We start from the raw sequence: 17,130 nt of genomic DNA on the forward strand, positions 1-17,130 counted from the left end.
CGTCACCAGAAATGCATGGTAGCTGATGTTTATCTATGTTATAATGTATTTTAGTAGGAAGTTTGGTCTAAAATATAAGAACATAAATAATATTCAGAAAATTAAAGCTTATAAATATGAAGATCTAACTCTTCTTTGGGTCATTTAATAAAGATGTTTCTGTAGGGTTCCTGGGGTCTCTTTAGGGACTTGTCCCTGCCATTGCCAGATCACCAGCTCTAGTTCATTCTTGCTTCCATTCAGGGTATTAGGGGATGAGTGTCTGTTTGTATTCTTTATAGGCAACAAAGTATCAGAAAACTCCCATAAAGCCATAGCATTCAATCTTATTCCAGCCCTTGATAATTATGGTAATTGTATTTATTTCGTGGTCGTAGTGGATTTCTGGAATGCTTTCATAGATCAGTTATTGACAAGTATAAGAAATAATTATGAAGTTTAAACATCCTAGTGTCCTAAAGCCTACAGGGAGAAGTTAGAAACAGAGCAGGTGATATCATGGGTTAGAGTAGAGTGAGTTTTTAAAATAGCACTTGGATGACCTGAGATGTCAGAATTGGAGACAAGTGTGTGTGTTTGTCAATATATCCTTCATGTTTTACAGACTCCTAAGGGAACAGGGAAGATACAATTTCACCTTTTCTGTGCCAAAACATTTTAATTATATCTCCTTCCAAGTACAGCGGTTCAGTAACCAAGGAGTTGACATTGATGCATGTGTTGATAAAGCTGCAAACATTCAAAATGAGATTAACAAAGATTTTGAGCAAAGGGTGACAGCTAATTTTGCACAGTGTTCTGCATCTAATTCGGAGCACTGTAATAATAGAATATTTTATAACTGTTTTGTTATTCAAAATGACTTTTATGATGCATTTATGTTTGTGGATATCTTTGTATTGTGCTCAAGGAATTATCTGTCCTGTGGCTTAAAATTATTTGAATTTGTTATGACCTTGAAACAATATTAAAGGGAAGAAGAAAAACTTCTCATTTTGACTTGTTTTTTTTTTCTTTTTGAAAATCATACTTCATCTTTAGAACTCTTGGTTTACACTAATTAATCCTGAACATAGAAACTAGAAGAAAGATAGTAAACGCCCATATATATTTGTGATAATGCTTAGTATGCGTTAAGAAAATTGACAAGAAAAATGTTATATTCAATTAGTAAATTGACAAAATTGTAGTTGTTTTATGTTCTTTGGCTCTTTTAAGCACATTTCTTCTTTCTTTTTTATTCTCTATTTGAAGGCAATTGAGAATCTTCTTGCATTTTTCTTTTATTTCTAAAATGTTCTCTCTCCTCTTATCCTCTTACTTCTCCATCTGCTTTCACTTTTGTTTGCTTGGCCGTCTCTCATCCCAACTTGATAATGAGGAATGCAGTGTGACCCTGACCTCTATCAGCCCATGCGTGACCTTCTGACTCTGCTATATAACCTTTGACCTTCTCTTTGACAGCTTGATTAATTACCCTGTGTTATGATTTATGAGTAAGTGCTATGTAAAAATAATAGACAACAGGTGGTCCTCTGAAAACTTTTTGTGGCATGTTTTCTTTCACTGACTAACTTGATGATCTATTTTAAGTAGGAGACTTATCTGGGATAATCTATGTTGGTTGATATTACAGGTATTTTATATCATGTATACAGCATGATATTCATGAAACTGCCCATTAAAAGATAATCCTCATGAATATTTTATAAAATATTTGTAGGGTGCAAATACCTTAGTACTTCTTGAGAAGCACAAAAAAGAGTCAAGTGACATTTCAGGCATTTCAGTGCCAGGTCACGTCTTGAGAAAATTGCTGAAATAATGAAGGGGGCATTTTCCAAGCAGAGCTGCAGCTCCAGCAGCTATGCTTACTTTAACGCTTCACTAGTGACTTCTGATTGGTTGTCATGACCTCATCTCACTGCTGCACCTAAGATGTTGCAGCAGTGACATATGCATACCGTTCTTGTGAAGACGAGAAGAAACAGCATAACTCTTTCTAAAGAGATGAGTGGACAGTTGTTTGTGCATTTTAACTGTGGGCAGTTATAGATAACACTGCCTTCAGGATGAACACCTGTCCTCTTTGAAGCGAAGCAGGTAGAATGGTGAACTGGAAGAATATGATTGATAGATCTATGTAAAATGAGCTCCTACAGAGCTTTGCCTGGAGCCCGAAATGGATAGTTCCCTGGGTCAAAAGATTCTAGTGTGGCCGTTGACCTCCTTGGTCACATGTGGCTTCGAGTATTGGCAAGTTAATATGCAGAGCAGACTACTTTCAACTGATTTTTTTAAATTTTAGCCACTCATAGGATATTTTAAAAGCTGTGGAATTTGCCCCTATTTTCTGTTCTCTTTATAATTGGTAATTAATACACAAGCTTTTTATAACTCTTTAGTTTTTATAGTTTTATTTGGCATGAAAAGTAGTTTTTTGTCAGCTATTTTTAGATTTCTGTCAATACCGTCTTGATAAGTAAATTTCTGTGCTCCCTTAATTTCTCTAGCACAGTTTCCTGTGTGTTCTTTGTGTTGAATATTACCTGTCTGTTTCAGCCTTTGCCATTATTTGTTAATGAAATGATAAATTATTATTTAATAGTAAGTGTCTTTTTAGTCTTCACAGTGAGAGACCCTGGGACTGTGTATTTTATGTTGATCGTGTTTAACAAAATGCTGTGTTTTAGCACTAGACTCTGGTGAATCTCAGATTAAGATCCTGTAATTTAGAATTTATGAGTAAAGACGTGTAAATGAAACCCCAGTAACAGAAGAACTTTCCATGTGTATTTAGAATGCTGCAGCTTCCTTCACATGCTATGGGACTTTCATGTACTTAGGGAACAATTAAGTTTAAAAAGAATGCTTCAGTGTAGCATTCAGGCCCATGTTAAAGATTCCCCTGTTAAGGGCAGCAATACATAGTTCTTTATAATATGCTTTATGTCTGATTTTATTTGGTAGTTTGTTAACTTTACATTCAAGAAAGATCACACTATCAGTCATTTTTTCCTTAGCTTGCTGTGTTTTACTGAATTATTGGGAATAGAATTATTTTTTAAGTTAGTGTATGTTCTAGTTATTAAAGTTATAAGTTCTATTAAAACAAGTGTAGATAATTTTTGTCTCTGCTTTGTCTCACTTTATTTTCTTTGCACCTTAGCTACCATTTATCAGTGTTGACATTACCATAGCCTTTATACAAATATATAAATATAGAATCTTATATAAAGGTATTTTTGACATTATATGTAAAAGAGAAAGATAAGGAGCAGGTGAAGTTGGGGTAGTCTGTGGTTAGGATTTAAGAAAATCAACGCAAATACCTCTGCAGCCTTTATTCTACTCTTTATAGACTTGTTAAAATGAACTTTTGAACATTGTACAGTTTATTATGAAATAATAATTCAAAATGCTAGTATTTTATTTATCAGAATTGTAATTGAATTTTCAAGTTTTATTTTTGCAGGAAATATCCCTGATTATTTGTGATCATTATTATTTTAAATAAAATGACAATTTAAAATATCTAAAGGATAAAATATTCTTTAATTGGTTTGGGCAGTTAAAAACAATAATTTAACTATTTCAGAATTTATTCTTGACATTAAATGTTTAAATTCTTTAATTGATTTGCATTATGGTGATTTATAAATGGTATCATTTTCTTCTGTTGATGCCTTGGTGAAAAAATGGACATTGTGCCTTTAGAAAATTGAATAAGTGATTCTCAGTTACATAATAAATAACTTAGGCAACTACTACTTCTTTGATGCTTTATGTATGTATGTTTTTAAAGCTTATTTAGATAGGACATCTCACATCTCAGGGTCTATTTAAAATCACCTAGGCTCAAGGTTTTTTTTTTCTTCTTTTTTTAAGTCTGACTTCCAAAAATGAGGTTAAAATGCCCAGAGGGGTCTGATGTTATGGAAATAATATTTGGGTAATTAAGTTACATATCAGTTTGATTATTAGTTTTGCACAGAGTTGTTCTCATTGCAAATCCTTGTTATATTATTATATTAATTATCAAATAAGCATCATATAATATAATCAATAATTAAAATGTCACTTTGTTGCCCTGGGTTTGAATATTCTTATCATCATTATACTGAGCTAAACAATTCTTTACAGCTTTTATGCAATTTAAGATTCTTTTTGGACTTTTTAACTTGTGTATGAGTATGAAAGTTCTATGTGTGTGTGTGTGTGTGTGCGCGTGCACACATGTGCATGCATGCGGTTTTCAGAGAAGATAGGGAAGAACTATGACAGGCGACCACTCATTCACAGTACAGATCTAGTGGGGAGTCAGTTTTCTTTTTGGCCTGTGCTGACCTTTTTTGGCCATGTTCCTTACACCAGAGACAGTGTACTGAATGTCTGCATTTCATCATGCTTAGCAGAGTGTAACAGTGCTCTTTAATTTACTTTGGTGGGAGGAGAAGGTGTAGGTAAAATTTGAGACGGGTGGTGAACAGTTGTAAAAGGCACAAGGAAGATTGTTAGGAACTTCCTTCAAATGTTATTTTAATAATTAGTCAAGTGTGTCCAACTGTCGAAAATCACCAAGTGACAATCTGTCTACCTGACAGAGATCACAATGACTTACAAGACTTTTGAATGGCTATACAGATTAGAATAAAGCAGGCCCAAATAAAATGTCTTTTGTTGGTAAAACTTCGACTCAACAGCTAACAAACTTAAAAAGGAAAGTGTGCAACGTCTGTCTTACTCTGAAGTCAAAGGTTGGAGTTTTTACACTACTCTTTCAGTAATTCAGAAAGAGGCATTTATGCACAAGTTTGATTGCAGGGTCTGTTGAGTGTGTGGCATTTTGCTCATCGTGGTTTTATTATTATCATTATCATTGGTGCTTATTATTAGTTTCCACATGTATAAAAAGATTATATCTTAATTAATAGCCCTACATCAAAATCAGGCCACCAGTGGTTTTAGTCAACAGTAAGAGGGGAAAGGATTCCAATGACATTTACAGCTAGTTCATTGGTCAAAACCAAAACAAAAAATCACAACCACAGCAGAGTAGACCTAAAAGTAAGAACTTAGGGCTATGTCAAGATTGATTTTTTTTAAAACTAATGTTTGTTATTTAAAAGAATTGAAATATGAGCTTTATGTAGAAAATTCCATGGCTATAGTTTGAAACACTATATTTGTTTTTAATATGGGTGCAGACTTTACAAATGTTATTTTCTGTGGTCTTTATATTTTTTGTCTTAATATATTACATTTCTAGGTATGACCTTAAAAGATTTTTACAAGATTATAATTAGGGCATTTGTAATACATAATTGAATAGAAAAGACATAAATTACTTAAATTTTTCCATTCTTCAAACTTGGTAGTAGTTGTTGTGTCTCTAATGTTTAGATTAATTCATCAGTTCAATCTGAATAGCTGATGTTTTTATTAACTGCAGAAATGTTTGCCTTGTAGAAGTGAGTAAGTCAGGAACATATATGTTTAAAATCTAAAGCCATTATAGCTAGACTTACAGTTTTAGGGCACTCAATCTTAAACAAGATAGCCTGTTCCTGTGGCCTGGACAATGAAGCAAGATTCCAGATTAAACAGGTCTTTCCGCTCGTCATTCCATTGGTTTATTTTGCTCTGATTTTTTTTTTTTTGGTCTTTCTGTATTGAAAGAGAGTAAGGTCCAAGGTGCACAGCTGATACACTTTTCTCAAAACACACATTTGTACTTTGAACATATTCCTGTGTAATAATTTATCTTGATCATTCTAGGAATAGATTGTATTTTTCATTTAAAATTCTTCGTTTTTCTCTGTATTAACCATGTCCATGTTTTTTTATTCTTGCAGATAATCTATGCTTATTTATGCATGTAATAAAGGCAAACAGTTTTGACTTTATTTAAAAATTTAGCCTAATCTTTGCTGAAAGAATGTTTTAGCAATTTGAAACTGCATTAAATTACCTTGTTAGGAACTTTTCATTGATTGACATGAATTCTGATTTCAAATTGTACCACCTTTTTTTTTCATTTCAAAATAGGAAGGGTATGGAGTCATAGTGCTGAACCCAAATGAAAACTATATTGAAGTGGAAAAGCCAAAACCCCACAAACAGTCATCTTCTGATGGCACAGAGGAGCCGGCAGAGAAGCGAGAGAGGAAAGATAAAGTCTCTAGAGAAACAAAGAAGCGCCGTGACTTCTATGAGAAGTACCGGAACCCCCAAAAAGAAAAAGAAATGATGCAGCTGTTTATCAGGGTGAGAAAGTGCACTACTTCCCTTCACTGCTCCTTTGCTTTTCTTAGTATTTCATCTCATATCAATTATTATATTGTCCTAAAAGCTATTGATTCTTTACTTTTTAGAAAACATTTATTTTCCATGATTATATGTCAATTTGGATGGGATTTTTCTTTCTTTTTAATTAAAGTTATAAAACCTTTCACTCTTATTTGCTTGCAACACTTTATAGAATCTCTAGTGTAAATGCTGTTGTCTTTTGTGTCATTGGTATTTCAAGTAACCATTTCTAAAATTTTAATATGATACAGCCAAAAGGAAGAAAACTTTTTAATGCATGTTACTACTTCAAGGCCTGATGAGACTAAATATAGCGCAATAATTCTAAAACGAGATCTAAGATTGTCTTCATCTGTGGTGGCAAGTTTCACCAGATGTTTATGAACAATTATTCATCCATAGTGTCTAAGTCATTTAGGGGGAAGTAGTTAATATGTCAATAAATATATAAGCTCAGACCATTCAGAGGCAGTGCAATGAGGGGATTTTTGGTGTTTGCTCTTGTCATTTCCGGGGAGCCTTTGCATAGAATCATGGGGTCCCTACAAGCAGTGCCACCCTAGGACACAGAGTTCTGTACTGACATGCGCAAACATTTTTGAACTTTGTCGTGCTTTGCTTGCTAGAATTTAACAGTAAAACATTTAATAAAATGCTGCTGGAAGGCGGAAGATAGTAAGTTGATATGTCTTTTAAAGTTGAAAAATTCATCATACTTAAACTTACAATGTAATATTTTATGACTATAGAGAGGGTTGGGAAAAAACAAGACTGTGTAGCCCAGATTGGCTGTGTAGTCCAGATTTCTCTTAAACTTGTGTGAAATTCTTATTTTCCCCTGCTGAATTGCAGTGTGAGTACCAGACCTCGCTCTATCCTGTAGTGTAGTAGTGACATTTTAGAATATTCAATTTGACTCATGTGCACATTTATCCTTAAAGATTCCTAGTTAAGTATTTCATACCATCTCTGAGGCAAAATGCATTGATTACTGGTTTTATTTCTTTATCTTTTTATGATATGACACAATCTTTCTGGTTTTAAAAATTGAACTTCAATGGCAGTCAGTATATTAATTTTCAAGATCCTGAAAACTATGCCCTGGCCAGGAATACACAGCATGTTTAATACCATGAGTCAAATTAGTTAGGCAAACTATAATTTTTCAATTTTTGTGAATCATCCCACTGTTTAATAATTATGAAATTTAAAGTATCTTACGTATTCTGTGTTTTCTGCTGTAGATATATGAAATCTTTGCACAACTACACCAAAGTTTTCATTCTGGCTTTTATGTCTATCTGTTGTTCTTAAATTTTGCCTTATTATCCCATGTCTAACTACCATTTATGATAAAGTGCCTCTCATATCCAGATTCCAAAAATGACTCTGAAGAGACTTTTTAAATACTTGTAGTCTTCGTGTGTGTGTGTGTGTGTGTGTGTGTGTGTGTGTGTGTGTGTGTGTGAAATGGAAGCAGTACCGTGACTTGGCAATGGTGAGATGCTTATTTCTCCATTGTTTGCTGCCATTTTTACAGATTGTCTCATTCACTCACTTGAAGAGTGACTTCTCATTTCGCTTCCATTCTGTCTTACCAGCATTGCTTGAGTTTTTCTCTCTGTCTTTATATGTATCTGTTTTATTTTCTTCATGTCTGCATCTCTGAATAGACTCTTTTGACTACTAGGATTTGATCTCTTTTGTTTTGTTTTTAACTTTTCACTTAATTCTTTTCCAATTTTTATACTGTAGCTATTTTTCCATCTTTTTTATTATTTTTGACATCTTGAATTTTCATGCAAATGGATGGAAATAGAGAACACTATCCTGAGTGAGGTAATTCAGACCCAAAAAGATGAATATAGTATGTACTCACTCATTAGTGGATTCTAGCCATAAATAAAGGACATTGAGCCTATAATTCTTGATCCTATTGAAGCTAAATAGGAAGGTGAATCCAAAGAAAAACATGCAGTTATCCTCCTGGATATTGGAAGTAGACAAGATTGCTAGTCAAAAATTGAGAGCTTGGGGGTGGGGGTGGGACGGGGGTAAAGGGAGATGGGGAGAGAGAAGTGAGAAGGGGAGGATGGGGAGAGCTTGGGGGAATGGGATGGTTGGGATGCAGGAGGAGTGGATATGGAAGCAGGGAAGTATAGATCTTAATGAAGGGAGCCATTTGAGGGTTGGCAAGACACTGGACTCTAGAGGGGTTCCCAGGTGTCCAAGGAGATGTCCCCAGCTTGTTCCCTGGGCAGCTGAGGAGAGGGCGCCTGAACTGGCCCTATACTATAGCCACTCTGATGAATATCTTGCATATCACCATAGAACCATCTTTTTTATTTATTTATGAAGGAAGAGAGTAGAATTGGCCTCTTTTTGGTGCCATTTGCCCCAAATGAGCTTTCCTTATAAAAACACTCATCTGCATCATGCAGGCTTGTGTGTGACTTTTGGAGTTAATAACATATTTTCTTAACACTGTTTCACTTAAATCACCTTGGATTGTGCATAATAGCATGTATATGTGGGAACCCTTTAACATGCTTCTGAAAGAAAAGGCTTTCTTCAAAATCTGAAAAAGAATGTCTTGTTTAATGTATAGCACATTCATTCTTAGGTAATATTGATACACTCAAGAATTTTTTTTCCTTTTGTATGTTTCCAGGTATTACCACATCATAGTGAAATAAATAAAGTAAAAATTAACTTATTTATAGTCTTCTTAATCATTCATGTTTAGACTTTCTCATCTGTTGAAAGGTTCATTCAATATGTTTTGATATATTACCCACCCCTAGATTCTTCCCACAGCTACCCACCCTACTTTGTGTATCTTTTTTAAATAACCCATTAGTACTAATTCATGCTGCATAAGTTTTCCCGTAGAATGTGATTGACTTACCAGGGAGTACACTCTTAGACAAAACTGTGTCTCCTTTTCTAGCTGCTAATGTTTGCCAGTAGTACCATAGATGAAGTGAGATTTCATACCCAAATCCCATTAATGTGGTGGGAGTGGCCTGGCTTGGACTTGCATAAGTTCTGTACAGGGCCTGTTATCTGTCCGATCATAGATTCTAAAATCAGTAATGGTGCCAGTTATGGATTTCATTCTATAGAGCAGGTCTTAAATATAGTCAGAAATTGGTTGCCTTCTCTTAAGAGAACTGATGCACAGGCTAGAGTCACATAGCTAGACTCTAGTTGTAGTAGGAACTGATAGAAATGTGTGTTCAAATCATGTAATTAGCATGGACTTTTGTCCCCATACATCTTACCACATTGTCCTTCCTAGAGAAAACAAATTATGGAGGTGAAATAAGAAAATTAAAAATATTTGGTAAGAACATGTTATGGTATAGTCACATCTGTTGGTAACAAATATATTTTTTAGTATATATATATATATTAGATTTATTTTTAAATTTTTGGTGTATAGATGTTTTGCCCTCATGTGTGTATATGTGCCATGTACGTGTAGTGCCTCAGATATCAGAAGAGGGCATGGAGCTTCTGGACCTAGAGTTACGAATGGCTGTGAGCTACCATTAGGTGCTGGGAAGTGAACCTAAATTCTCTTCATCAACAAACAGTAAGTGTTCTTAATCGTTGAGCAATTTCTTTACTCTGTATGTGGGGGCACGCGTGTGCATGCACGCGCATGCACGTGTACAGATTCGTGTGTATATGTGTATAAATGTGAGACCACCGATGCCCTATCCTGAATGTAGAGGTCAGAGGACAACTTTGTAGAGAAGTTCTCTTCTCCCAAGTGGGTCTTGGGTATTAAGCCTGGGTTTTCAGGCTTGGCAGCAAGCTCCTTTACCCACTGAGCCACCTCACCAGCCTTCATAAAAAATTTCTGACCAACTCTAAAGAATAGAGGAAATATGTTCTTGCCTAATAGGATAATCTATATTGATTCAGATTTATTGATAAGGAGATTGTTATCAAGATAACATAAACTCTATAGGGGCCAAAAGCTCCCAAGGTCCAAATGAGGAGCAGAAGGAGGGAAAACACGAGCAAGGAAGTCAGGATCATGAGGGGTGCGTCCACCCACTGAGACCATGGGACTGATCTAATGAGAGCTCACCAAGGCCAGCTGGACTGGGACTGATGGAGCATGTGATCAGACTGAACACTCTGAATGTGGCTGGCAATGAAGCCTGAGTGAGAAGCCAAGGACAATGGCACTGGGTTTCGATTCTACTGCATGGACTGACTTTTTGGGATCCTGGTTTGTTTGGATGCTCACCTTTATAGACCTGTATGGAGAGGGGAGGACCTTGGACTTCCTGTGGGGCAGGGAACCCTGACTGCTCTTAGGACTAGAGAGGGAGGGGGAGGTGGGAATGGGGAGGGAAAAGGGAGATGGGGAGGAGGTGGAAATTCTTAATAAATAAATAAATAAACCCTAGTCTATTTTTGTTCAGTAGCGTCTTCTGAGCCTAAAGATGTCCATAATAATATGCATATGTAGAATATAGTCTTCTCAATGAATTTTGAATACAATTGTAGAGCCATTAATTAAAATCCCAGAGTACAGTTATTTGCTTTAAATAAATCCTGCACTATTAAGATAGATGGCTTGATTTTTCTTGTGATTTCATTTTAACTAAACAAACAAATGAAAACCATATTACTAGTTTCCTACCCAGTTTAGCAGTCAAGGTAAGATTCTAAAAAATAAGCAATATTTTATTAATTGATATAATTTGTGTAAGATTTATTGTTGATGGATTTATACCTTCTTAATTGAATGTATTTCCTTTTTTAACCATATTGTCAGTGCTAAAATTATGGGTGGAAGTGAAAATATTTCATCCTTAGCTACAGTTATTTCTATTTCACACATCTGCTCACATTTACCCTAATGGTGTTTGCTTTACACATTTTCTCTACTGTGTATACACTTGGTATTTTGTCAAATCTGTAACTTTGTTTCCTTTCCTTCCCCTTAATCTGGATTCTACTCAGATGAAATATCGCCTCTGATACTATAGCAATAAGTGGTGCTCACCCAAACTTCTGAAAATAATTATAAGTAGGTAACCTTTTCCCATTTTATCATCTGCTATTTTGAGGTAGCTCTTGCATTTTTTGTCTCATAATTGTGTTATTTAATGTAAGTTTACATTTTATTTCTCTACACAGGTCTGCCTATAATCCTCTAAATCTCTGAGTATACATTGCACCTTTTCCCATTTTCAGTCCTTAATAATAAGCAGATAAAGTCACTTTTTTCAATACAAAATAAATTACAGGAGATTCAGAAAAACACTAAACTCTGAAGCACTAAACAATAACAGAAATACTTAACCCACTTACTAGAGGTTGATCCCTGAAGAGAGACCAAACCAAGAAGACTAGATTATGGTGTAGATATAACTAGATAAACATGCCTTTAACATAAAAGTGAAGATTAGATAGCAAGTGAAGTTTTTATAAAAGAAGTTCTGTTAGTCAGGCAGTGGCGGTACATGCCTTCAATCCCAGCACTTGGGAGACAGAGGCAGAATCTCTGTGAGTTTGAGGCCAGCCTGGTCTACATAGTGAGATCCAAGAAAGCCAGGACAACACAGAGAAACCCTGTCTCAAATTTAAAAAAGAATATTACTTACTTTGCTTTAGGCCAGGTGGTGGTTGTGCACTCTTTTAATCCCAGTACTCGGGAGACAGAGACAGGTGGATCTCTGTGAGTTCGAGGCCAGCCTGGTCTACAAGAGCTAGTTCCAGGACAGTCAGAACTGTGACACAGAGAAACCCTGTCTAGAAAATCACCCCTTTCAAAAAACAAAACAAAACAAAACAAAAACAAAAACAATCTCTTATAGAACTTACACAATGAAGGTAGAATACAGACAAAGGCAGACTAGTTGCTGACCGTCTAACATTGTGTTGTGACTATTTGGATATCTCTTTTCTAAGATCAGATGAAGGAGTGGTCTGTACTCATGGCAAATAGAGAAGGTTTAGACAGCATGCAAAGTTTTTTTTAAAAAAAAATGCTAAATTTGTAGAGAAAGAAAAAAGTTACATAGCCTTCAAAGAAAAAGTCCAAATGTGAAGAGGCATTTATAGACTAGGACTCTTGGCAGAACCTGGCCCTGCACATTGAAGATACTCAGATGTGTGGATTGAGTGCTTGTTGACATCTATCTAAAATTCTTCTTTCTTAGCACTTAGGATCTTTGCTGTCGTATAGTTTTCTGACTGATTTTTAAAGCCTTTATTTGAATTTCTCTCTCTTGCTCTTTTTCACTTGAATTGTTTGAAATTGTTAAGAAAACAGCCAACACTGTAAAAGTTGAAACTTTCTGAATTGGGTGTGTTGCCAGTGTAGTGAGGGCTGACAAATATGTTCTGTCTTCTTTACTCTTGTCGCTGTATCCATTTCAATGACGAATTTTAGCAATAAAGTTAGGTTTGTATAAATTAGGAACAACTATTATTTAATCCTTGGAACCACCTTATCTTTCCCCATAATGATAGAGTCTTTCTTATTCAAATGCTTGGGAACAGAATTACTCCAGATTTTGAAGTTTTTCTGATTTTGGAACTTTTTTCATAGACTCAATATAAAATAGTGACCAGCCTGTATATTTAAGTATTTGCATTTTCTTCTTCTCTGGCTTCTAATAAATAGCCAATCTCTTTTTCAAATTTATGCAGGTATGTAATATATATAGACAAACTTAAAATAGCATGTGTGCCTAAAACTATAGACTTAGTCCAGCCTGTTTTACTTGCTGACTGTCTGTAAGTAGGTGTGACTATACAGTTGATTATGTGGTACCTTTCTGATGCAAGAGGAGCAGGGCATAAGAGATCAAAGGACTAACTCTTTCATGTAGAAACTTCCCTTAGCTATGAACTAATATACTTGCTATAATATATTATGGCTTCTTAAAGGGATTGATTTGGTCTAGGCAATAAACATTGTCAGACATGCCTGGCAGGAAAACCTGCTTAATATGTTTGTAATAAGATGGATTTTTTTTTTGTTCTTAAAAACATCTGCCAACTCAAGTCAAGAGTGAAGACAGAAAATGTCATCAATTTAGTGGTAATTCTATAAATTTAGTTTCTTTCTGAGCAACACATATCAAGACATACAAAACTCCCAGTTTTAACCACCACTGGTTATAGTACTTCGTAAAACGATGAAACAAAAACATTTTATTTTTATATGATGTGTTAATTAATTCATTATGAATTTTAATATTTTAGCTGATAAAATTTAACAAGCATCTTGCCAACAGATCATTTTTTAAAGCATCTGTTTTTTAATGTGTTGGGTTGAGAACTGAGTCAAATAGCTAAATATGTACATATTCATTAAAAAAAAACATATTTCCACCCCCGTAACTGCGGACACACTATCTTAGAGCACCAACGACTGCCACTGTTCACATTGGGTTTAGCTTAGAAATGAGTGCTGTTTGTTTACAATTCTGTAATCCCAAGATCGTAGGAAGATAACTGGATAATTAAGAAATGTATAAAATTATTTATATATGTGTGCGTGCACGTATATACATACACACAGATGTTCGAGCTGTATAATGTTACTTGTATTTATGTTTTCAGGGATGACCATTTGATCTTAGATAACCAAATTATGTATATGTAACAACATTTAATGAGAAAAGAGGCCATGAGTTTGAAGGAGAGTAAGTGGAGATGCATGGGAGGGTTTAGAGTAAAGAAAAGGAAGTAATAAATGATATAATTATGATTTTGAAAGAAATAATTTTAAATGTTTTATGTATTCTCATAAAGACGCCTAAACTTAATTATATTGTTGAGAATTGTATACCTTACAATGAAATATCATATGATGCCGTTTGCTATACATGCCAAATCTCCCTGCAACACTCCCCATTCCCTTCCCAACTTCATGGTGTTTGTTTTTGTTTTTGGGGAAAATGCTCTAATCCATAATTGGCTAATTCTCCATTCCCCAGCAGCTGTCATGTGCCAGTAGCTCCTCAGTGAAGTGTGAAGGCTGGAAAGTACCTTCCTAAATCTGTGCTGGACTTGGATGGCTTGATTTTGTGTGGTCCTGCTCCAGGTCACCATGGCTGCTGTGAGCTCCATGGCCTGTCTTGTTTCACAGCAGTCCCTCATCCAAGCTCTCACATCCTTTCTTGCACGGCTGTTGATAATGGGGACCCATTTAGGGTTGGGTGTTAGTCTCTCATTCTCAACACTTTGACCAGCTATGAGTCTCTGCCTCTACTGCTGCCCTCTACAAGAAGAAATTCCTCTGGCTATAGTTGAGATCAGTCCATGTCTATGGGCATAGGCATACATATTTTATGATGAGATATGATAACATAACCATTAGTACAATACTATTAGAGAGGCAGTTACCTAATTTGTTTACAGTTGATTTCTCTGTCCTATATCCAAATATGTGTTGTCCTTAACAGTAGAGTCTTACCATGTATTTGCTGTGGGGAACCAAATGCCTTGGCAATAGTCTGTGTTTTTTTTTTTTATGAGACCTCTGATACTTCTCTGACTAATCATCATAGGAAGGTATGCCTTGCTGGTATTGCAGTTTTCGTTTTAAAACCCATGTCTTTGAGGAGTGGCATCATCCATCCATGGTTTTTATGTTCCAGTTCTATTTATTTATTTCAGTTATATTTTGAAATTAGCTTTCATGTGCTTTTTCATCGTACTTGGTTTTAGCTAACCCATCTACTAACCCTTCCTCTCCCTTTTTCCCTACCCCATCCTTATTTAATTCTTTAATACCCAGTATTCATTCACCTGTCTTCTTCCATATCACAAGGTTCTTCTATCCTTCCAGTTAAAATGTTTCATTGTGTTGTGAGATAATAGGTTTCCACATGGTTTTCTTTTGAGTATCCCTGTTCACCTCCTAACATCTCCATACTTCTTTGTTCCTCCCAACTTTAGATTTTTCCACACCCAGTATTTATTCCACCTCTCTACTCTCTTTTCACCTCCAGTCTATTATTCTTCTTTGTTAACCTGCTAGTCTTCCAAAAGCCCCTTTGTAATTTCCTTGCTTCCATTTGTGCTCCAAGTTAACACACAATACAAAAAAATGTGAAGTTGGACCCTGCATGTGAGAATTCTGTGCCTGAATTACTTCACAGTTTAGTTTCTTCCATGTCATTTTTCTACCTATAATTTTCATGATTTCACGTTTTCACAGCTGAATAATATTCCATTGTGTATATGCACCACATTTTTTGTATATTCATTTTAAAGTATATCTAGGTTGTTTCTAGCTATTGTTGATAGAGCAAAAGGGGACATAGATGCCCAAGTATGTCTGCAATAGAATATAAAGTTCTTTGTGTGTCTTCCCAGGAGAGGACAGGTGGTCCTGGGGCAGTTCTGTTTCTAGGCTGTTTTGTTTGTTTATTGAGAAGCCTAGGGATTTCTTCACAAAGTAGCCTGTACTATACCCTCCTTCACAATGTTTCTCAGGATTAGGTTTATGAGTTGCTTTTTAGATGTATCCTTTGGGTGTAGGCTCTACAACTCCATTTTGATTTGTTATGATTTTCTGTAGTGGTCTTCATCTGTTGCAAAGAGAACGTCCTTTGATGAGGAGTGAAGCCTACACTTTTCTATGTGTATGTACTGTTATTAGCGACTGTACTCGCCTAGTAAATTAGTGGTGATAGATTCCCCTCCAATAACTATGATTTCATTAGCACTGAGTATTGTTTAGGTTTCCAGTACCAGACATGGTATCCTTCATGGTGATCATGTGTTACATTCGATTAGAGGACTATTGGTTACAAGTTATGCATGACACTACCGCATAGGAAGGACTATTTTGATCGCTTACTCAGATAACTATATTTTCTTTGATGCTATCTTAACAGTTGATACAATGTAGTTAGTGGATACAATCTAAGACACATTTCCTACTCATGAGAATCTGCTGGTTTGTTCCCTACTTGAATGGATCTTATAATCATCAAGAATTGTGAGACATCATGGATTTTCTATTTGAAAGTGATTATCTCACTAAATTAAACAGATTGTTCAAATGTTTTTTATTATACAGAATTTAAAAATCTATCTACCATTATTAGTAGCAATCTTATCAGAAAAGTTTTAATAATAAAAAAACTATCAAACATATTAGAAAAATACATCTTTTTTTTAAATTCCCAGTTTAGCAACCTCGGTTTTCATCATTGAGAACAAATGGTACTGTTTATTTTTCTTGGACTGCCAGTGTTGCTTATGTATTTACCAGAAAATAATTTCCATGTGCACAGATCTGAGTATTTATAGTTTGTCTATCAGTCTCATAGGGAAAAATGGTTCATTTCATTGAAGATGGCCTTATTATTTAGAAACTGATTCAGCTGTATGACTGTTATTCCTTCTGACTGCCATCACAGAGAGCATAATATGCCAAATATAGATGTACTCAGGAGTTAAGAGTAGGTGACAGTCATTTTTCATTTTTTGTCTACATGTTTTTCTCCATATGTATGATTGTAGTCAAGACCCTGCCTTCACGAATGCCATGCCAGTGGGTTGTTTTATCTTTTATTGAATTTTTGCTATTAATTCAGATGCCAATACAATGAAAAAGACAATGTCTTAGTATCATAGTGAAATAATTCTTACCTTGTGAGTTTCAAATACTTGTGGTGTTTCTGGAGCACATTTTTAGAACACTTGGTCTATATTTCTTCTCTGGATTTGAACATAGAAATTATGACAAGAAAACAACTCATGAGACTAGATTAAGAACCATATTTTTTTGGAGTGTTATGATAATTCAAAACGGAGTTCATCCTATAA

At 35.1% G+C, this 17,130-nt stretch overlaps 1 protein-coding gene across 22 annotated transcripts in view; it reads left to right on the forward strand.

Moving 5' to 3' along the window:
- Arb2a (ARB2 cotranscriptional regulator A) overlaps positions 1–17,130 on the forward strand; it is a 415,675-nt gene that overhangs the window by 183,993 nt on the left and 214,552 nt on the right. For all 22 annotated transcript variants that reach the window (XM_087896754.1, XM_087896752.1, XM_087896751.1 and 19 more), the window contains one exon: positions 6,049–6,267. In XM_087896754.1, the coding sequence (XP_087752880.1) occupies positions 6,049–6,267 (219 nt within the window). The remainder of the gene's footprint in view (positions 1–6,048; positions 6,268–17,130) is intronic.

This window comes from Myodes glareolus, chromosome 15 (assembly GCF_982192425.1).
Source record: "Myodes glareolus chromosome 15, mMyoGla1.1, whole genome shotgun sequence".
NCBI lineage: Eukaryota > Metazoa > Chordata > Mammalia > Rodentia > Cricetidae > Myodes > Myodes glareolus.